Source organism: Cyanistes caeruleus, chromosome 1 (assembly GCF_971803275.1).
Source record: "Cyanistes caeruleus chromosome 1, bCyaCae1.hap1.1, whole genome shotgun sequence".
Classification (NCBI taxonomy): domain Eukaryota; kingdom Metazoa; phylum Chordata; class Aves; order Passeriformes; family Paridae; genus Cyanistes; species Cyanistes caeruleus.
Genome location: NC_141701.1, coordinates 120,183,501 through 120,205,418, shown reverse-complemented (window position 1 = coordinate 120,205,418; position 21,918 = coordinate 120,183,501). Strand labels below are relative to the sequence as shown.

The following is a 21,918-nucleotide window of genomic DNA, read 5'->3' as shown; positions in this document are numbered from 1 at the left end:
AGTATTACATCAACCCATACAAGACTAAATCTTATCAAAATGAAGATTTTTATCTGAAGCAATTACTTACAGTTGTACAGGCAGCAACAAATGGAACGTTTCCAAGCTGGTTGTAGAGCGGTTACACTTGAATTGTTAGGACTCAAAATAAACAAGAGAGCTTCTGTATCACTAAATTTCAATTGGATGCACAACTAATAAGTTTCGTAGCTTTGTAAGTATCCTAATTTGGAAGTCACACAATGAAAAGGCATGCTTTTGGATTTCACCTTTTTTCCAGTCATTAACTGTCTTCATTCATTTGCGTAACTACATGTGAAAATATCACATGACCAATTTCAAAGGCATGCCCCATCAAAGCTATGAACCAGTAGCCAAGCACAGTTTTTACAGGATGGTGCAATGTTTGGCACTGGTGCTTTGATTCCCTAATTGGGAATTGCAAAGGAACTACTGAAATACCAAGTGTCTAGACTGATATCCCTGTCAGAATGAAAACCACCAAACTTGGTAACTCATAAAACAAAGACAAACCCCACCCCTCTACTCTGTAATATAAACTAGGAAACAAAGAGCTAAAGCTTGATTATGTAACTAATTATGATGCCTCCTTCCTACCCTGCAAAGAACCCACCCAAGCCCTTGCATTAACACTTACCTCAAGTGATAATCTAACCTTCTTCCCTTTCAAAATTCTTTGCTTATCCACAACTAAAAACACCATAGTATTGTGTTTCTCCAGCGGCAAACAGCTGCTAGTTACTAATAAACTTTTAAGCCATTGCTGTCTAGGGCTGCATACATAGAAAGATGAAATTTTAAAGGTCCAAATGGTCTCTTCCCTAAGGTTATCAAGGATGTATGCTGAGTCTAGAATTAAACATAAATTTTCTCACTCTTCTCAGTGTTATGCAGAAGTAACATTTGTCTTTGTATAGACAGACAGAAGAGCCAGACTACATTGTGTTCCGTGTTTACTTTGGGCAAAGGATAACTGCTTCCTCCTGACATCTTTGATGATTGGCAACTTGTTGCAAATTGTGGTCTGTGCAGAATTACCACACCTTACTGAAAAATCCTCATCCCTAATTCATCTAGAGAAGAAACAAGTTGTAAAGAAGAGCAGCTTGGAGATCACAGTCTCATAAAAGTGAAACAGAACAAACAGCCACAACTCTCCCATGAGCTCTTCACCATCATCACCTCAGAAGTGCTGAGAAGAGCTGAGTACAGCTACATTCTGTATCTAAACTGCTCTGTCAGGATTTTGGCATGGAAGAAAACTCAGTTCTGCAAAGCCATGAAAGTGCTATGACAAACATCACTTATGAAAATTGGAACAGTAATAAACTACTACAATTTCAAGTTCTCTTAGCAAGATCTCAGTAATAAAAAGAACTCCTACTGGTTAATATTTTATCCATAATTGCAAGAAATGCTGTTTGCAGGTTAGTCTGCAAAGAAAAAATAATCACAATGCATATGGTAGCAATCACTAAGACCACTGTTAGTAATCTTAGTTCTTTTCACTCATTTACTCTGAGCAAAGCCCCTTACAATTCCACAGTTAAGTACTTTACTTCATACAAATGAAATGCAGCCCATCCTACAGCACAACTACAGCTTTTTTTACCTTGAGTTTTCTCCAATATGGAAGCATAGCAGAAAATGCTGTTAAACAGCACATGCCTGAAAGAGCTTTGCTGGCTCTGGTCTGAAATACTAATTGCCACATTTATATTTCCCCCCACCAACTCAATTGGAATTTACCTTTTTTCCACGTGTAGCTTTTTGTCTTGTTTCCTAATGATGTAAATCTGGGCACCCAGCTTTGCTCTATATTCCCACTGGTTTTCATTCAATTTCATACACATACAGCAAGCAAGACTTTTAATTGTTTTTTTAATTTACAGTATTGATTGCTCCAAATTACGCCTTACTGTTGGTACACAGTAAATACATTCTTCTGAACAACTTGGTATGAAAAAAATGCAGTTAAAACATTAAAAATACTGCCTTACAATGTGCGAAACCGAACCTTCAGAAGTAATGATGGTGGCTACAGCCAGGCACAGAGGAAGACTACTTGGTTTTGTCTTTTAGTCTACCAGCACATTCATTCCCACACTCCTTAATCTGAAACTGCCTATAACAACAGATTCTAGGTGAATGTTTGTGCTGAGTTAAGAAGATTAAATAACTCTCAGCTTGGCTGCTAGCACTCGTATTCCCAGAACAGGGTGTTTTTCTCTTACACTAAGAATGGCTGTTCTCAGAAGATTTACTGGGCCAAGGGCATCAATAACACATCAAAACCAGAGATGTTTCTGGAGTGGAGTTATACTCTATAGGTGCATGCAGCTGTCAAAGTCTGGATGAATTAGGTAACATGCTTCCCCTAGATAAAAGACAAGTGGCTGGGCACAACTGCCAGTTCACAAATAGTACTTAAATCAGATGAAATGCATTTTTATCATAAGCTTTAGACAGATTAATACATATTGCAACACCTAGCACTGATTAAATTTAGAAAAATATTATACTGGGATTGGGGTTTTTTTTTTATAGCCTTTGTCATTTTGTTGTTAATGTAACAGAAGATGTATGGCAGAAGATGCCAAAAACCACCCTGCTTTTTGTTGTTAAATAGCTGAGCTGTCAAAGCTTTTATGCTGCTGGCAATTACTAATTTGATTATTTACATATATTTTTAAACAATGAAGAGGCAGGAAATGTTTATTTATTTTTTTTAATTTTTATGATCAAGGATGACTGAACCCAATTACATAGTCTTTGTTAAGTTAATGGCTGCCAAACAAGTGTGTACTCCAGTGACCCACCGTGAGCAAAGTTATCTGATGGGTGAGACAGATTTTAAAGTTAGACACAGTACATGTAAAAATAGAAAGTTTAAAAACCAATCTCATCACAGACATTTCCATTGCCATCTCCTTTGTGAAATAAATAAGGCAGCAGATAACTTTTACTTTGCAGTGGCAACTTTGAGGTATGCTATTAAGTCTGCTCTCTCGCCCTTCTTCTTAATACCCGCAAAAATCATCTTTGTTCCAGGAATATACTTCTTTGGATTTTCCAAATACTCCATCAGAGTATCCTCACCCCAGGTGATACCTATAAGAAGATAAAAAAAAAAAAACCCAGTTAATAAATTCAAAATAGTAAACACATATTCTTGTCCTCTGCAAAACTTTTTGGCAGATTTTTAAGACTATCTCCAAGAAGTAAGTATTTTTGTCCCCTAAGGGCAGGTTTAAGTTTACCTTTGTTCTTATTAGCATCCGTGTAAGAGAAACCCTCAGCTTGTCCGGTCTTGCGTCCGAATAGGCCATTCAAGTTGGGTCCAGTCTTATGCTTGCCTCCCTTTTCAACCGTGTGGCACTGGGAGCATTTCTGGACAAAGATCTTCTTGCCTTTCTCAACGTCTCCCATTTTCAGTACTAGACCAAGAACACACACAGAGGTCAGTATTGCAACCTCAAGGTCACCGACTGAGCTGAAACTTTAAAAAGCGTCCTGCTGTTTCACAAAACCAACACATGCAGTGTGTGAATCTGGCAATCCTCCAGCACACTGTCTAGCCACAAGCTACAGCTCCTGGGCTTGAAGAGCAATATGGAACCATGAGATTACCTAAATGGTATCAAGGTGATAAACATACTTGAAGGGCAAGAAAAACCTTCCTTAAGACAAACTAATTGCCCCATAGCACTTAAAGAGTTCGGCGACAATTTCTGAACAAATTTAACATAACTCGTACAGCTGTAACGGGAGTTTTCTAGTCGTGAACGACCTCGCGTATAAGTACAGGACTCTCGACAGGCTTTTCCTCTGCAGCTGAAAAAGCGCCCCAGCCACGCACCCGGGTGGACCGGAGGGCAGAGGGCAGCCGGCTGTCACCATGACCCGGGACGACCCCAGGGGTCCCGCCAGCAGCCACGCGTGACAAGGCGGGAGCGCCCAAGGAGGCCGCACCGCCCGGCCCCGGCTCTACCCGCGCCCAGCCTGGCCCCGCGCTTCTCCTCAGGCCCCAGCCCGCGGTGGGGCCGCCCGGCCCCACGGTGACCTTCCGCTGCACCCCGGCTGCCGCCTCAGGCCGCGGCCCCGGCAGGAGGGAATGGCGCTCAGGACGGCCGAGAGCAACGCCCGCTGGCCCCATCCTCCTGCCAGCCCTCACCACCCCACGGGGCCCAGCCGCATCGCGGTCACCCTCCGCACCTGCCTGCCCGGCTGCCCCGCTGCGCCCTCAGACACGGTGACCGCGCTCCGGCACCTCCGCTCGGTCTGCGCCCAAGGACACGCTGTACTCCGCCCTATGTAACCCGGCGCCGCCTCAACCAATCTCTGCCCGCGCCCGCGGCCCGCCTCTCCGCCGTGACAACCAATCAAGTGCCGGCCTCTGGAGCTCTGATTGGTTACAGTCAGCTGACGTCACGCGGCCGGAGGCTAGTGGGGTAGGTTGCGGCAGGCGGGCCCCCGGACTTCCTTCCTTCCTTCGCCTCTCCCCTCCAATCCCGGCGGAGTGACGTCAGACGTCACTCTGGGGCGGAGGGGGCGCGCAGCAACGGGCGCGGGAGTTGGGGGCGCATGCGCACAGCGCAAGTGAAGCAAGGGTCGCGCGGCGGCCTCGGCACGCGGCCGGGGCGGTGGGCGGGGCCTGGGCAGTGACGCAGGGGGCGTCCCGCGCGCGGGGCCGCTTTGTGGCGGTCGGGCCGTGAGGGCGGGAGCGGAGGGACAAGTCACGGAATTACTGCGCCAGTGAGGGCGGGAAACGCCTCCGATCGTCGAGTCCGTTCTATGGATTGCACGCCACCCTGTTATTTAGACCACGGCACTAAGTGCCATGTCCAGTTTTCAACACCTCCAAGGACAGCGGCTCCACCGCCTCCCTCCGCAGCTCGTTCTAATGTCTGATCAACCTTTCTGTGAAGAATTTATTCCTCATGTCCAACCTGAACCTCCCCTGGTGCGGCTTAAGGCTGTGTCGTCTCCTCCAGTCGCTGGTTCCCTGTGGGAAGAGGCCGACCCTCGCCTGGCTACAGCCCCTTTCAGGCGCTTGTAGAGAGCAATAAGGTCTCCCCTGAGCCTCGTTTTCTCCAGGCTCAACAGCCCCAGCTCCTTTAGCTTTTCCTCACAAGGCATGTGCTCCGGACCCTTCACCAGCTTGTCCATGAGTTTTAAAAGCTTCTCCAAGGGAGCCAAGGGAATTATGATGTTGGAAGTGTTGCAGTAGCCAAAGTGAGGTGAAATCCCCCTGGAGACCAGGGCCGGGGCCATCTGCCAGCATGGCCTCACAAAGGGCTGGGGGGCAGCGGGTGTGCGGCTGGAGAGGGATGACAGGTTTGTCTTTACAAACAGGCAGCGGGTCTGCTGATAAGATGCAACTATCACTGAGAGACAACATAAACAATAGGATAGATTTCATTGAAAGATGAAAGAGGCACTGAAAGAGCACCGTGAATTCCACGAGAGTTAAAAATTACGAAAGGATTATGCATTTGGGGGGGAGGTATCCCAGGTATCAGGCGTTCCAGGAAGTCTGTACCTCTCAAGTACCTCTGCCTATGGGGAAAGAGAGAAGGGACAAGCGGCGAGAAATTAGGATAAAAAGGAGGCTGCACCCTCCAAAATTGAGAGAAACCCCAGGGGAATGCCCCATGGCCTCTCCCTTTATTCGAACAAAGTAAAAGGACTCCTCTGTCTCCTTTTTGGACTTAAACCTCTGGTGTTTGTGGGTTAATTTTCCTGACAGGCTGGCTCCTCCATGTGTGTGGGATGCCAAAGCTTGTTCTGACAAAGATGAGAGAGTTGTGGAAAGGACTGCCGCATGAAGGGCTGAAAGTGTCCCAAACACCAGCCCAGCAGTGTGGTAGTGCTCAAAGAGGACATGTCAATATTCACGCATTGTGGCCCTCCAAGCAGAATTTAAATGGTGACTTCCAGACATCACTCCCATCTCACTCTCCTTGACAAGGAAAAGAAGAGTTGTTGGAAAAGCCCAGTGTAATAGTATCCATTGTTCACAAGAGTTGAACTGTTTGCTTCTGTGGACATTAAAACTGTCAGAATTTTCCACTGTCTGGCATTTGAAAAACTTTTTTTTTCCTGTGTGTGCTTTTATGCTGTGCTGGAACTGGTATAGGTGTGCCTCTGTAATTGCTCATAGAGCAGGCCTGATATGAAGTGTCAACATGAAGCAGAAAGGAGTGAGGACTGCAAAAGTACATCAAGGGTTCCTCTGATGGCAGAATTTTGCAGATAATTCACAAGACCATAATCACTTCCTAGTTCAGACAGTGCATTGCCTTCCAAAGTTTGTTGTTTCTAGAACATGAGATGCAGGTTTTGTGCAGTTTCTAAAACTTCATCACAAGGTATATACAGAATATGCATTCTTAAACTTTTAACAATTCATGCTGTAATCTTATTGACAGTTCACTTGCCACAGTAAAACTGTTTTGCTTATGATATATAGATAAATGAATGCACTTCATTAAGAGTGGGGAAATATGTGCAATGAGACCACCTTAAACTGGCATCTTGAATTCTGCTGTTGCTGCCCAACTCAAATCTCAAATCACGTCAAACTCCCATCATTATGAGGTGGAAAAATATTATTTTAAAAACTAAAGGCACCCTCTGTTTCTTTTATTTGCTGTTTGGTTTTGAACTTGCATAGTGCCTTTCATGCTTGTTTTTAGACATTTTATCATTATTGTAAGGACTGAGTTTCATTTAGAAAGGCTTCTGTGTCTTAGATGATTCCAAGGGCCAGATGTAACTTAATATCACAAGATTCATGATAAAACCACAGGTCTCTCCTGCCTTTAAAGAAGGAGGGAGCTGAAAGCACCTTTTAAGCTGCTCTAAGAAATCACAGCAGTGTAAATTCTTAAGCCTCTTTAAGCACTTGTTGTGGATTGATGCCTGCTGACATGTATTCAGAGGTACTCCCTTTCTTCACAGAATGCAAACTTCAAGCATCTGTAGCTCTCTCAATTTCTGCTGCATTTTGCCTTTTAAATATGTATGCTCCATTCTGAGAACTGCATATTGTGTTTCACAGTTAACCCTTCTGATGCATGTAGAGGGACATTGCAGAAATGTTTTCTTCAGGATTTTTCCAAGAAGCTGTTTTTAAAAACTGAAGCTTAATTCAAGACAACTGAATTGCTTTTTATTAAACGTCCAAAGGAAATAATGCTCTCAGGGAAAATACTCAACCTTTGAGCTTTCCAGTGCCAAAGATTAGTGTACTAAAATCAGTCTATAAAATGAGCTGTTATCTTCTCAGCCTTAGACCTGACCACACAGATGTCTGCAGTGTGGCAGTCTGCCAGCACTCATGATGTAATACCCTTTCCTGAAGGTATAAATGATAAAAACAGAGTATTAGTGGGTTTCCATACTGTATTAGTGGAAGCAGAGGTTCTGCTTGATATAACAAGACAGTAATTTAGGGAATGTATTTCCATGAGTAAAAAGAGATATCTTGAATGTCAAGGATTTCTCATATCTGTTTGAACCCATTTGGGCATTACTGAGGATGGATCTGGAGCAACACTGTGGTAAGAACTGACCTGTAAGTAAAGTAGAAAGTGCAGGAAAGGGTGTTGTTCAAGGTGCCCAGTGTTTACTTTTTGAAATGTTCTGTGATAGGACAGATTAATAGTGAAATTTTTGCCTTCTCTGTTAAATGTGGCATCTGCAACATATATGTGAAATCCTGCATATGGCTTCCTGTGCAGGGCAGAGTATGGTGTGGGACTTCCAGAGGCAACACTGAAGACAAAGGCAGGACTTCTCTGGCTTTGCGGGTTTGAATTGCTTGAATAAACTAAAATGACTCAGGGTGCAATTTCAGTGCTCTATACTTTACATACGTTAACATTTATTAGACTGTTTGCCTTGGTGTGGTTTGCCTAGAAGGCTCATCTTTTAGTCTTTCACTTATTCCCTGTGGTTACACCTGGAATACTTTTTACTAGCTCAGGCCATTACACACTGTAACTACAGTTATTTTACAATCAGAATTCTATGTGTAACTCTATGTAATTGTGTCCCAAAGGAAGGAAAAACAAACCAAATGTGTCAAATCCAATACTAAACAAAACATGTCAAAAGAGTCATCCAGATCACTTTAAGAGGGACACTGCAAATAAAAGAAAAAACATAGCCTTGCATTATGGACCTACAGTAGAACTCAGGACGTTGTGATTTTTTTTCTCAGCTCCGTGCTAAACTTCTGGTTTGGTCTTTGACAAATAACTTAGAACCCATTTCTTGTGGAAATCATAACCTCATCCCTGAGCAGCTTGAGTACCTTGGCCTGTTCTCATACCCTCATCGTGTGGAAGTGGCACAATCATGAGCTGTTGCTGGTTATCAGCAAACTGCACCAGCATTGGGGAGTGTGTGATTTGCACTGGCGAGTGGTGATTTGTGGCGTGAGCTGGTTCTAAGAAACAGTTGGAGTCATGACCTGAATCATAAATCTTACCTCATCACAAAGCAATACTTACTGATTTGCATCGTTATGATTTCTGAGTTACACTGAAGAAGTTCAGAAAACCTGCTCTTTTTTGTTGTTGTTGTTTTGTTTTAGTTTTAGTTTTTTTGGTTTTTTGTTTTGTTTTTTTTTTCTTCTGATTTTATCTTTGCCTTTGGAATTTTTTGGGAGGAAGGTGTATAACTTCCTGGGTTTTTCAATGCCCAGTTTCTAAAATGAGTTATTCTGTGTTGGGCTTAAAAAGTTTTTTATGCTAGTATCCTTCAGAAAGGAATATTCCGCAGTGGCAAACATGGGTTTAGAACCCTAAAGAGTTTAGAACTTATCAACACTTTTATGGTACAAGTCCTGTCCTGTGAAATGTACTGCTGCCATTATATTTATTATGTCTTTTACATGCTGTTCTGGGGGAAGACAGGAACCTGTTCACCTAAACAGGTAGGGAACAAAATTGAAAAGCATTAGTGACTGAAAAGAAAATAAAAATTCCTGATGAATGGTGTGCCTCTAATCTTTACTGCTTGTTGTGTTTTATACAGTCTGACACAGAGAAGCCAATTTTGCTACTGCTTTGAACAGTTGCAAGGGCAGTCTCTGAGATGCTGCAGTTCCTAAAGGTGACTTTATTTCTTCTTAAGACAAAGCTAAATAATTGGCCTAGCATCTACTTCTGTGTAATATTTTACCAAAAAATTATTTTCTTTTTTTAAGGACTGCTTTTAGTAATTTCTCGTGGCAGTGGATTTATTCTTTGTGCACCTGTCTCTGACAATGTTGTGGGGTTTTGGTTTTTTTTTTAAATGACAAGTGTTATATTGATTTGAGTATCTGGATTGCATTCAGTGCTTAATTGCTAGTATTGAAAAGGAAAAACTATTCCCACATTAAAAGAACTGCTTCTGTATTGTCCCATTCCTATGTTATAAAGACAAATTATTTTGGAGTGGGACATAAAAATATTTTCCACAGCTGATGTCTAGAGTGGCACTTGAAGGTTTGGCAGTTGAGGAAGGCAGAGCTTGGAATTCTTTCTGTATCTGCTGTTCCCGTGTTTTTGGAGAGTGAGTTTTGTGAAACTGTGAAAGCAACTTCTTGGCACTAAGGGACATAAGAGTGTCTTTTAAGTGCCAAGTAGAGAAAATTGCCTGGCCAGGATGTTGTAGGTTCCATTTAGGCATAGGGTGAGGCAATGCTGTTCAGCATCACAGTGAGCTGTAAAAAAATTACAGGAGGCACAGGTGGAGACAGCAGTTAGTCCAACCAGAGTACAAAGCCGAGTGGGCAGGTGAGAAATTGCTAAGCTTTCCTCACTGAATCAATTGCACAACCTTTATAATGCCGTGGCTTACTGAGTGGTAGATTTACTGATGATTTTAACAGGTCTGAAAATAGCAAAGTACTTTGACCATTCTTTGATGTTGTGGTTTTATGCCTCAGGCATGAATATTTATTCAGCAGTCATTTATTGTATGATTAAGTGTCCTCAGAACTGGGGTAGGTAGAAGCCAATGTCATTCATCTGTGGGGAGCTGGGTAGATAAGAAGATCCAGGGTTCAGAGTCATTCTTTGTCAATTTAAAACAAACACAAGACCTCAAACTGAGAACATGAACTCAATGCCTGCCTTCACTGCTCAAGCACTTGCCCTGGTAGCTGCCTGCAGACTGATAGATGCCTCAGTATCTGTGGGCTCACAGACAAGTAACCTTGGACCTCAGAATAAGTTGTGTGGGATACAACTTCTCTCTAATCAGCTCATGGTTTGAGACAAGTAACACAACAGAGGTATCTTGTTTGGATGAGTACAGAGGAGTAGTGAGTATAAAACATAAGTGCATGAAGTTGGGGTAATTTGCTTTGAAGCATGGAGTAGCAAGAAAGGACTGAATGCAAGGCTTATCCTAGGATAAGACTGCATCAACTTCTGTTTTACTATCAGAAAAATAATTTTGAATCCTTATAATACAGTTCCCATAGTGAAAGTAGGTTAAAAAGAGAGGTGATTCAAGATAGTAATGTAGAAAAAAAATTAAAATCTTTCAGTTCTAGGACAAAGTTAATTAAGTTAACCAAGAAGGTCATTCACATTTGAAAGATTCATGACCCAGCAATTTTTCAGAAGTTCAGCTTTTCTTAAAGACATAAGTGTGTTGCTTTTGGAAAAGAACTTCAAAATTAACTTTAGGGATTCAAGAACTGAAAGGCAAATGAAAGGATATTCTCTTATAAAGTCCATTATGTTTTTAACTTTAAAGGTAGTCTCATGCTATTGTGGAATCTGTCACAGTTTACTGCAAAGCTTAAAATAATAGAGGTATAATAAATGTCCTTGAACATTGTCTGAAAGTCTGATTGCATCTGACAAAATCATGCTACAATAACAGTAATTTTTACTGGCCTCAATTTCAACTTTTGGATGGCAGGTAGTTGGTCAAAACAACCCCATTTTCCATAAGTTGTTTTTTTTTTTTCTTTGTGATGAATCAAACAGTTGGAAGAATTTCTGGAATATCCTGTTCAGAGGGGATGACAATTAGTTACACTGATAACACATTTGCTTTGTGTATCTGTGGGAGCCAAGGATTACTGTCCTCTCCTATGATCAATTAGGATGTTGTCTTCTGAATAATGCCAGCTGTAGAGTGAGAAGTACCTCTGCAACAGCCTAAATTCAGATATTGTGAAATTACTCTCAAAGCATTAATTTAGCCCCAAGAAAAGCTTAAAATTAAGAGTCCTTTTTTAAGGAGCTTTGTATGGTTGAGTCTCCTTGTGTAAGGATGATGTACTAATCTGATGTAATCTACTAAAACCTATGCAGTTCTTGTGTGTAAGGTATAGGCCAGACATGAATTATGTGCAGTAGTATGGTCCCAAGAGTCACATGAGACTCTTAAAAATAAAAGCTTTGCTTACCTTAGAATTTTGAAAGGAGAAGCCTTTTATAACATAAATAGAGATAAGGCCATAAACTGGCAAATTTCTCTCCACTCTCCCACAGAAATGCAACTGGTGTGCTTTGGCAGGCTTAATTCTTGTAAGTGTAAACCCAGTTCTCTGCAGAGTTATGAGGCCTCTGTGTACAGCAGCAGGAGGACCTGTTGAATGTGAAACCTCACCAAGTCCTGAGACAACATGTTCATGGATTGTTTTCTTCATACTCTTCTTTATTGAGAGGAAGTCACTCCTGCAGGTGGTAGAACACATGGAGTGTTTCTGACATTGGGGAGGTGGGTTTCCTCCCTGTAAGGACCTTACGCTTGTTTTGCTGCCTGTTGTGTCAAGTTTTCATGAGTTTGGTCACCAAGGAATCACCAGGCTGGTCGTTTTACAATCAGATTTAATAGCTCAGTTTCATTGCTTCTTTTTACATCTGACTTCAGGTATGTGTCAAGTATTCTATCAGACCAGATTAGGGGTTTAGTACTGTTTCTGAAAATGACAAATGCTGCGGAAAGTTTTGCAGACACAAAAACTACCCAGAATGAGTTTATAATCCTAAAGCATGGTGTTTCAGAGCTCTGAGAATACTTTATCCAAGCTGCTAGTGTGGAAGATGTTTTTCTTATGCTATTAGGACATGTCTCTAAGGCTTTAAAAAAATTATGTTGGTCTTTTTGCCTTCATTGTATTCCTAGACTTTCTTGCTTTTTGTTACTTAGGAAGTGTGCTGAACAAAAATGCAAGATATCCAAATAACATAATATTCTGTCTTTTCTGCTATCCTGAATTGTAGTAGAAGCAGAGCAAAAGGCAGGGGTCTGCAGTTACTTTAAAATAATTCCTCCAGGAGGTAACAACCAACTAAAAGCCCATTTATGGCTGAGCTGTCTTCAGCAGTTTTTTGCAGTAAGTTTTCTCATACTTCACTTTTAAATTTCATCTGTTTTTATGCTGCTCAGTTACTTTTGTACTAAATCCTCTAGATGCTCTTCTTGTGTCCTAATAAATGCATAAATCACTTCAGTTTTAAAAACTAAAAGTCTCATTGTTTCTGAAATGTGTAAAGGTGGCGTAGAAAGTATCGTATCCTAATGGAAAATAAGGTCTCTGACTCCTGTCATGTCATTCTAGTTATATCCTTTTGGTAGCCCCGGAGCCCTTTGTACTCTGAATTCTTGCGCAGAAGGTAGTGTGCTGCTGGAGCCCTGTGTCCTGACTGACCTGAAGGTCTCACACATGAGTAAAGTCATAGGGGATTTGTGCCATAATTCTTTGCTAGTATCTCTTTTTTGTAAGGGAAAGTTCAGTGGATAAGGACTAGCTGGATGCAAGGTTCTGTCTGAGCCATGTATTCAGGATATGATCCTGCCAGTCTCCTGAACTCTGATGATTTGCTTGAAGGTAGAGGGAAATATATCTGATTCCTTGATGGGACTGCTTAGAAGAATGCAATGAAAAAATTCTTAATGAAAAACACAATGGTATTTTGCTCCCTCTACAGGTTCTTTCTAGGAAACAACTGAATAACCCCTCATTTAACTGAGTGTTTAAAAAAAAACCTAATGAATGTCTGTAAGCTGTTTCTGCTTCTCTAATCCCCACTTGGCTGCAGCTTCTGAAGATATGCATTGAACCAATATGAGCTGTTCCTGAAAAAGCTGTTCCAATATTATGTTCCTGAAATCTGTGTAGCAGCATCATAAATCTGTCAGCACACAGAAAATAGCAATTTAAGTGTATTCTTTGCATTCTGAGATTGCTTTCCACAAAAATTTCCTTTACTGCTTCCTTATTTTCAAAAATCTATACAAAATTTATTCAAGATATTCAAATATATTGTATTTGGGGATGGTTATTTAGTTGATTTTTGTTCACAGTTCTCAGGAATCCAGAGCTCTTCTTGCCTTATCTCTTGGTCTTAATTTTTTTTTTATAACCCCCAAGTTAATGCTCATTTTTAATCCCTGGCTATTATATTGATCACTTTCAGCCATCTAGGCCTGACTCCTAATAACAGATTACATGTTTTTGGTATTTTTTCTGATTGCTCCTAAAGGTTCTTCAAATCCCTGGAGGGACTATTAAATCCCAGATCCCAGTTCTCCCTCCCAGATTTCCCTTCAGTTTAAACACAGTCTCCGTGGCCTTTCTGAAACATTCCTGTCTTAGACAAAGTGCAAAAGGTGAGGGAAGAGTCTGAAACACAAGCCACAATTGTCTGACATAGGAATGTGTGTTTGGAGAGGCCACAGTCAGCCTTAGAGCATGGAGACTTTGGGAATATGCTGTGCACAGATGAAGAAATTCCACAGCTCATAAGAATCACGTTTGTCCCCATGTGTGCATGGCAGTGCTGTCTTTATTGGCATTTGTCCCCCTGCAGAGTAGCAGAGGATCCTTTGGAAGTTTGGCATTTGGGAGGGCCTGCAGAGAGCCTTACTGGGACAATAACTCTGATTCCCAGCTGTTGTTGGCAACTGCGTCGTGGCTCCTTTCATAAACAGAAACAGTCTCTTTTCTGTTCTGCTCCTCAGCTATTCCTGAAGCTCCCTGCTGCTATCATTAAAAATCATCTTGTCATACTCACCCTAAGTTTATTCCCAGTCAGATTGTAATGCTCATTTATTAATCCTTTTGGCCTTTAATGAACCAACTCTTTCCAAACCAGTGTTTATCCCACCAATGTGATTCTCTAGTATAGTAATATTTTCACAGCCTCTAGCTCAAACTCTTCTAGTGTTCTCAAATATCCTGCACATGTCCTGGGCTACTCATATTGCTCTTCTCTTTACAGTTTGAATTTATTATGGTTCTCTGGGAAAGGCTAGACAATTTGTACTGAAATTCGTTTTATTTGTTATTCCATTTTTAAAAGAATGTGCCAGTTAAAGAAATAAAGAAGCATTGAAACCATAGTTCTTGTGTCTCTTTCTCTCAGTAGTGTTATCTGTGAGTATTTTTTCTCTTTCCTTTTACAGAATCATGTAAATGTTTTTGTGCTGCTGTCTTAGAGAAGGAATGTTGCAGCTCCATCAGCACTGTCTGGTGCTAAGGAACTTCACAGCTAGGTATCTATTCAGGCAGTGTTATCTCTCTTGGCCCATCCTCTGGTTTCCATGCAGGCAGACATGTTTCTTGATGCCAAAGTCAGTGCAACAAAATTCCACTTTCCTCATGCTTTACATCCAATGGTAAGCTTGGCTTACTTAGGCTAACTGGGTTTTCCCATATTGCATGTTCATCCAAATATCTGGGCTTGAAATCTTCACAGGAAAGTGAACATGCAGATTTTGTAAGGGATTCAAATTTGGGCCTTCCTGAAAGCTACCGCATCTACAGTCTTTCTTTTTGCAACAGATGATTGTTTATTTTTTGGCTTGATTCAAGGTAAGGAACTTTCTGGTAGCATGTCTGAGACAGAGTGTCCTGCTCTTGGCTCACGTCCCATTTTTGGTTTGTGCTTTCTGTCACTTTGCACTGATGACCGAGGCTGGCTGCTCATTTTATTTCACTCAGCACTGTGCTTTAGTAGCTGGTGACAACAGTGGCAATGCTGAGTACATGTGAAGGCATCACAAGGAGTACCGGTCTTGCAGAATTGATTCATGGGGATGTTCACTTTGAAGTAAGCAGGCAGTGCACCCTTCAGGAGGTGTCACTTGTGACAGACCATCAGAAATGTTTCTGTATGAAGAAAGTAGCAGGATTTATACTGCCATCTATGTCTCTTAGCAGGGACTGCTTATTTTAGCAGACCATTGATCGTGACTAGTGAAAAAGCACAGTTAGATGTCGCTCAAAGAGAAGCAGCCCAGACCTTCACTACTGCCCCTGTCATATAGGGAGCTCAGAGTCACACCTTTTGCTTTGGAAAATAAAATATTCTGTTCCACTTTGGTAAATAAGATGTAAATGGGTCTTGTGCTTTCTTCTATAAGCATCTGTCTTCTCGTATGAGTGATAGTATAAATGGTGACTGGAATTAATGTGTTTTTAACTTTTAGGAACAGCTGCAGGTGGTTTTAAGGATGCTCACTTGCATGTGACTTTTTATCCTTCTCAACCACAGTTTGATCCACTGCTCACATGCTGTTAACCTTTATGAATCATTTGAATTGTTGAAGCTTCAGATCCTGGTGCAGAGCCAAAGGAACTGTTGAAATATAAGGTACATTTGAGTCATGTAGCCAAAGAATTAACTTCAGCAATTACTGTGCTGAACAATCTCAGTGTTTGATATTCATCATATGTAAGCTTTAAGTGGATGAGTGTTGTTCAGGTAAATCATCATGACCCAGGGTAGGCCTCTGCCAATCACACTTTGGAAGCTAGAGGGCAATAAAACTGCTCAGTTTTGAATTATGTAAGGTGTTGGTCTCGATTTTAATTTCCAGAGACAGTGTTGTTTGAAGTGTTCATTATCATAAAGCAAAAGATTTTGTTTTCTTCATCACACTGAAAAAAAGTTAGACAGCTTTTCCATTTCAGATACAGGGATTCAATTATCAGAAATTTGTAAATGCATCAGAAAATGTGAAATGTAAATCAGAAGGGATTCCCTTACTTGGATTTGTTTTAATCCAATAGAAGAAAAGCAGGACAATTGGGTGACTTCTTATCCAGGGCCATTTTGGACTATAACTAAGAAAATGGCAGCACCCTACTTAATTGCTCTGCTTTATGTAAGTCCATGCAGTTAGAATCTGGAAGTGTATAAAGTCAGCAGAGCAGGGATGTGTTCCTTCTGTTCTACCTGCAGAATTGCAGAGTCAGTTACAATTGCTTACAGTTACAATCAATCAGAGCTGTGTATATAAAGCCATCACAGGTAATGATGCGTTAGCAAAACACAGCTCTCGACTTGATTTGCTCTGCTTGTATACCATATTATGCTCTGCTTGCATGAGTAGCATTTAATGCAGATATCTTTTCACTTTTATACAGGTCACAGAGAATATGAAGTGCTGAAGACAACAAACACAGGGTTTTTCAGTATAGTTTTATACATCCTTAAGAGTAAATCTTGGCATTAAAATAGAATCTGCTAATGTTATTGATGCACCCTGGAGGAAGAAAGACAGATCACCCATGCAAATGGAGAAGTATAAATCATACAAACTCTGCCAAATTTAAACTGGTATAGTTAGTAAGGAAGCAGTAGTCTGCAATGGTAATAAGTCACTTATCAAACACATAGTGCAATAAGGACAGTAAATTGCTGAGTTCAGGCAGACTGTCCTGATTAATAGCAGCTGAACACGTAGCCAATACATTTCAGTCTCTGTAGTGCTGCCCCACTCACATGAGAGCTGCCAACTCATTTTATGGACGCTGTTTCACATACTACTCAAGGCAAAAGATCTTTTGAATTGCTGCTGTGTGCTGGTGCCAACTTAAAATGGTAAGATAAAATGTAAGCAGATAATCACAGTAACTTCCCATCCTGCAAATCCTGAAGAAGTCATTAATCCATTATAGGAGTTCTGTCAACTAGCTGTGTCAGGACTGATCTAGTTTTCTGAACTTTTGCCTTTGCTTTAGAGTGAGCTTTGCCCTGTGCTTAAGTATTGTCAAAGAGAAGGCTTAATTCTGGTAGCTGAATCAGATAATACTCTTGCCAGTATTACTTTTGGTGGAAGCATGATATTCTTAGTAAATGCAGTATTTATTAGTTCTGTGTCTTCACCTAGTTCTCCAGTCAATCTGCAAACTGCTTTTATATAATAGTTACCCAAGATAAGGCCATATATTGGAACTCTTCCTAAACAGAGACTTTTTTTATTATCACACATTTTTATGGGTTAGGAAAAACAGAACTAATTCACTATCCTCCTGAAAAACCTCAGATAATTTGCAGTTTATGTGTCCTTTATTACTAAATAACAAAAAAAAAATAAATCAATGTCTTTGAGAAATTTAGGAGCTAATAATTTGTGGTTTCACATTGCAATCCCAACTAAATTAATTTAAGAAAAATTGCTTCCCTGTGAAGACCCGACTGTATGTCGTGATCTCCAGAGTCCTTTCAGTGTTTTGTAGCATATTGGTTATTCTTGGAGAAAAGTTATATTTGAGCTCTTTAAAATGGAGTTGGGGCCACTGTTTTTGGTGGGTTTGGGTAGTATCTCTGACCATTTTCTTTAACAAACTTGGAAAGCTGAAGGATAAGAAGAAATAGGCAAGGTATAAACCAAATATGTGTGCTGTATGCAAAAAGACTATTTTAAATAATCTTTTAATGGAAATAACATTGTCACCCTCCTCTCCCTCAGTTATCTGTATAACAAATGCTAATAAAAGTAATATCTGGTGGAAAAGTGTATTTCCTACAGTATTAGTACTCAAGTGGGAGTTTCAACAGGTATGTAGTTATGTTGAACTCAGGTCAAATAACTTGGAATCAAGTTCTCCATGGTGGTCACATATTGTAGTCAGGGAAAGCTATGTAAGCTTTCTTTTGTAGTCACAATTATAAACTGCCTTAAAATGAACTGCCTCCTATTGTTTCCATTGCCACATCTGTAAACAGTGTGTCCACATTGATCAGAATGACAGATGGGTCTGCATTTCCAGCTGTAGATGAATGCTCACTATTAAGAGAGCTGTGCTGGTGGGAGAGGTGCTTTCTGTGAGCTGCTGCTAATCTCTTTTGCCTTTGGAAACTGGCCTGATGGATGTGCCAACAGAACTCATCTTTACTCTTTTGGTACAAAATAATCAGGATTAGACCTGATCAGCTATTTAATCAGCATCAGTTGACCCAGTGATGTGTGATGAAGTCTTCATGGAGCTACATGATCATCTGCACCACTAGATCTGGAAATCTAATTGTCTCAGGCAAAGAGGTGGTGACAAGCAGCTGAGAGCTGGATCTTATACCAGAAAAAAGCTGCCTTTGCAGAAGGCCATCTTCCCATTGCCAATTGCAGGAGCTCTGGGTTGATTCACACACTGGCAGGGAAGATTCTTCTTGCATATTCTCTGCACAATTTTTGCAAACAGGAACAGCAGACACTAAACCTTAATGAATTGTGAAGCTCATTCTGAATTTCTAATGTCACCATCAGGAATAACTAAGTGTTTTTAGATGTCTTGTAAAAATGAAACTACAGTGGAATTAGTTTCCAACACCATTTCTGTCACCACTCTTTTCTCTCTCCAGTCTTTCTGCCTCCCGTTTCCTTATTTACCTCACAATGATGCTGCCAGCATTAATTACATTATAGATACTATGAGTTTTATAAAGGAGAGGTGGAAAAGACACAAAGCTTTTAAGCACAGCCTTCTGTTGGTAAAAGTCACTTGACTGTAGTCTGGGTTATCTGTATGTAACCAGGGATTTCTCTTTCAGTCATGACAACTGAAGTGTCCCAGTGTGGTGGAGACACCCAGTCTCCATGAAAGTCAAAACATATGGAGGGAACAACAAATGAAATGGAAGTATTTCCTAAGTGCCCATGGTAACTGTCCCCTTAGCTGATAATTCTGAACCTGTTAAACTTTGCTGGAAATAGATTTTGGTCTCTGATGATCCTCCTGTTGTGCAAAAATAGGCTTTGTAATTCCACCTCCACACATGATTAGTGTTTCTTAAATTGACCAGTGATCAGCAAAAACTGACTGAAAATGACTGCTCCTAGCATTACATATTCTGTGGAAGGATTTTGGTTTTGGATGGACAAATACCTCACTAAAAATCACTCATGTACCAAATTATATAAATAACAGTACAGCATTGTACTGATGACTGGGAATGGCAGCTAATTAATGCAGATTGACCTCCCACTTAACATCAGCTTTTACTTTCCTGAAAAGCTTCTTATCCATGTCAGCATGTGCTTTTTCTGTTTCAAACAGTTACTGCCAAACCTTTCCTGACAAGCACTGCCACTACACAAAGAGGTGCTGGCTTTCTCCTGTCCCAAATTCCCCCTAACCCTGTGTGGTCAGCAGCTGACAAGTGCTCCTCATTAGTTCATGCAGGTGATCTTTGAAATCTTCTGAAGCAAAGTACCTGTCAATTAAGAACAATGATTTCATGCCCCTTCCCTCCTAAATTTGATGTAAAACACTCTCAGGGTAAATGCTGATGGGGTTAAAAACAAACACCTCATGATGGCTTACACAGTGTTCTGCAAATTGTAGATGTCTAAGGGTTTCATCTCAGACTTCATAAGGGATAGGAAGAATTGTTTTTTCTCTCTGGACCTTGTTCTCCTATTAGTGTAATGATAAAATGTTTTAAATCATTCAGCTCTTATTTCATGGGTATCTCTGTTGACCCAAATAAAGGTGGTAGGGATGACTTTGGCCTGAAAAATGCTATTTTTTTGGTCCCATTGATGATTTTTTTTCCCATTTTTCTTTCCCCGTTTTGGACTGTGAAGGATTAGTTGTCTGGCAGAAGATATTAGACACACTCAGTGATCCATCATGCTTTTGTGGGGAATGGCAGCTGTGCTAATAGCTCAGGCTGCATGAGTTGCTTTTATTCTCAGAGCTGAGACATACTCCATGAGACTGCAATTATCAGCACATATAGCTTTATTTTAAGCCCAGGTACTTACCATGACCACTGGTATAGTCAGATTCTGCTAAACTTCAGCAGAAAAGAGTCATGGCTGCCATGGTGTTTTTAAGTAAGTTTCAAGAATAAAGGCTAAACCAACAGAGTTCTCTCTTACCTCCGGTCTTCCTCAGAACAACCATGTCAAAAGTCTTGCTAGAAATACTGGGATGGAAAGGTTGATGACTGCTTGAATTGATCCCAGTGTCTCAACCTTGAGGTGATCTGAAGTTTGGGAACATGGTATACCTAGAAATGTGTGTGGGGTACAGGTGAGAGGGGGAAAATGGCAGGCACAGTGGTCTTGGGTTGGTTTAAGTTGTTAGGAAGAAGGACAGAAAGAAAATTTCATTATTTCACATTTCACTGGGCTTTAGATTAAATATAACACTTTGCAAGAATGGGGAAAGATGTGAGCATCAAAAAAGTGATATCTTGTTTTTTTTAGTCCCCTTTTGCTTGCACCCTGCAAAGAATTCCCAATGATCCTGCCCTTGAAGCTTTTTTACATGATCAATCATACTGATTCTCATTTACTTTTATGTGGCTTAAGGGAATTAAAGATTTTTGCACAGCTCCAATTAATACTGAGTTTGTGCTTATGTAATCAAAATTTGTCTCTAAGATGGCATTTATTTCTGTGAGGAAGGAGAATAAAGCTAAACAGGAGATTTTACGGGATACTGAGATCTGGGATTTCATGGAGAGCCCATGTTCCTGTGGCTGTTTTTTTCAGCTATAAAATTTTAGTGGTAGAGTAATTTAAGACTAAATAAAATCAGGAGAATAATGAAATCTGAGGACAATTAAAGCAGTGGTTTATTCCAGTAAGAAAGACTAGCACCCTGTTTGGATTCATTTAACTTTAGCATAGCACTGCATACAGCAACTTACTGAGAGCAAACACCTTCTCCCAGTTGCTGTGTAAAGCAAAGTCTCAGTCTTGTACAGGAGCCAGATTAATTCAGTTCCTAGAGCTGAATTGTGAGTGTGTCATGACATAATGAGGTCTTACCAAGCCAGACTTTTCTGAGGTTTCTCTCTCATAAATCTGCTTTCTGAGAGAGAAATTGTTCTTTATAGTTGCTCTCAAACACTTTAATTCACATTAGCTAAAGAGGCCATGAACAACACAGCCAAGAAAACCTAATTAGCTCATAGACAAGTAAGCAAGATCAGTATTTGTTAGGAGAGTGCATGTGCTGGGTAAACACTGTTAATCTTCTAAACCTAATCATTGCATTCTTTGTACAAGGGAGAGATTTTTGTTCCTCATAGTGTTGCTGTTACTTATTGCTAAGGAACCTGTAATGTGCAGTTTTGGCTGTGAGAGGAAAAACTTGCCCTTTTACTTCATTAAGGGAAGATAAGATACAGGTGAAGTGCATCTAGCCAAAGTGTCTGGTGGTTTGGGAAGCCTGTATTAGGGAAGAAATGTAATAGCTTACCTGAAGTGACCTACTCTCATTTGCATCTCTCACACTTTATCTGAATCAGTGCAGTCAATATGCATTAGGGACAAATCAACGTGTAAGCAGTGTAGGCAGTGTTCTCACTGATACCACTCATTGCATGAGGAATGGTTTGTATTGCCAGGTGCCAAAGACTGAAAAGATAGAAGGAACATGTGATGTGTGGAATGTTTTTAAAACAGTGAAGAAAAGAAATCTATCTTCATAGACTTCTGTGTAATAAGCTCTATATTAGCTAACAATGGCATGTACAATCAGTACAAAAAATAAATTAAAAAAATCTTTTTATGAGTAACGCAAAACAAAAATATACCCTGTCTATACTTGCTGAGAAATTACCTATTTATATCATGCTAATACATTATTTATATTTTACCTTGGAGACTTATGTTTTTTTACAGGCAAGCAAA

At 40.5% G+C, this 21,918-nt stretch overlaps 1 protein-coding gene across 2 annotated transcripts; it reads right to left on the bottom strand.

Annotated features, from left to right (window-relative positions):
• Window positions 1-1,885: 1,885 nt before the first annotated feature.
• Window positions 1,886-4,565, bottom strand: CYCS (cytochrome c, somatic). Of its 2 annotated transcripts, none has more exons than XM_086853556.1 (3): window positions 4,237-4,565; window positions 3,282-3,458; window positions 1,886-3,132 (listed from the first exon to the last, which is right to left on the bottom strand). In XM_086853556.1, the coding sequence occupies exons 2-3, from the start codon at window positions 3,448-3,450 to the stop codon at window positions 2,984-2,986; spliced, it is 318 nt and encodes a 105-aa protein (XP_086709682.1). In that variant the 5' UTR covers window positions 3,451-3,458; window positions 4,237-4,565; the 3' UTR covers window positions 1,886-2,983. The 2 variants fall into 2 exon arrangements, with proteins under 2 accessions (XP_086709682.1, XP_086709690.1); XM_086853564.1 differs by having other exon boundaries at window positions 4,241-4,368.
• Between the last annotated feature and the right edge of the window lie 17,353 nt (window positions 4,566-21,918).

Excerpts from the sequence above, each read along its gene's own strand:
- CYCS (XM_086853556.1), bottom strand. The coding sequence starts at position 3,450 with ATGGGAGACGTTGAGAAAGGCAAGAAGATCTTTGTCCAGAAATGCTCC. Across the intron at positions 3,133-3,281 it reads GGATGCTAATAAGAACAAAG|GTATCACCTGGGGTGAGGAT; the intron begins GTAAACTTAAAC and ends ATCTTCTTATAG.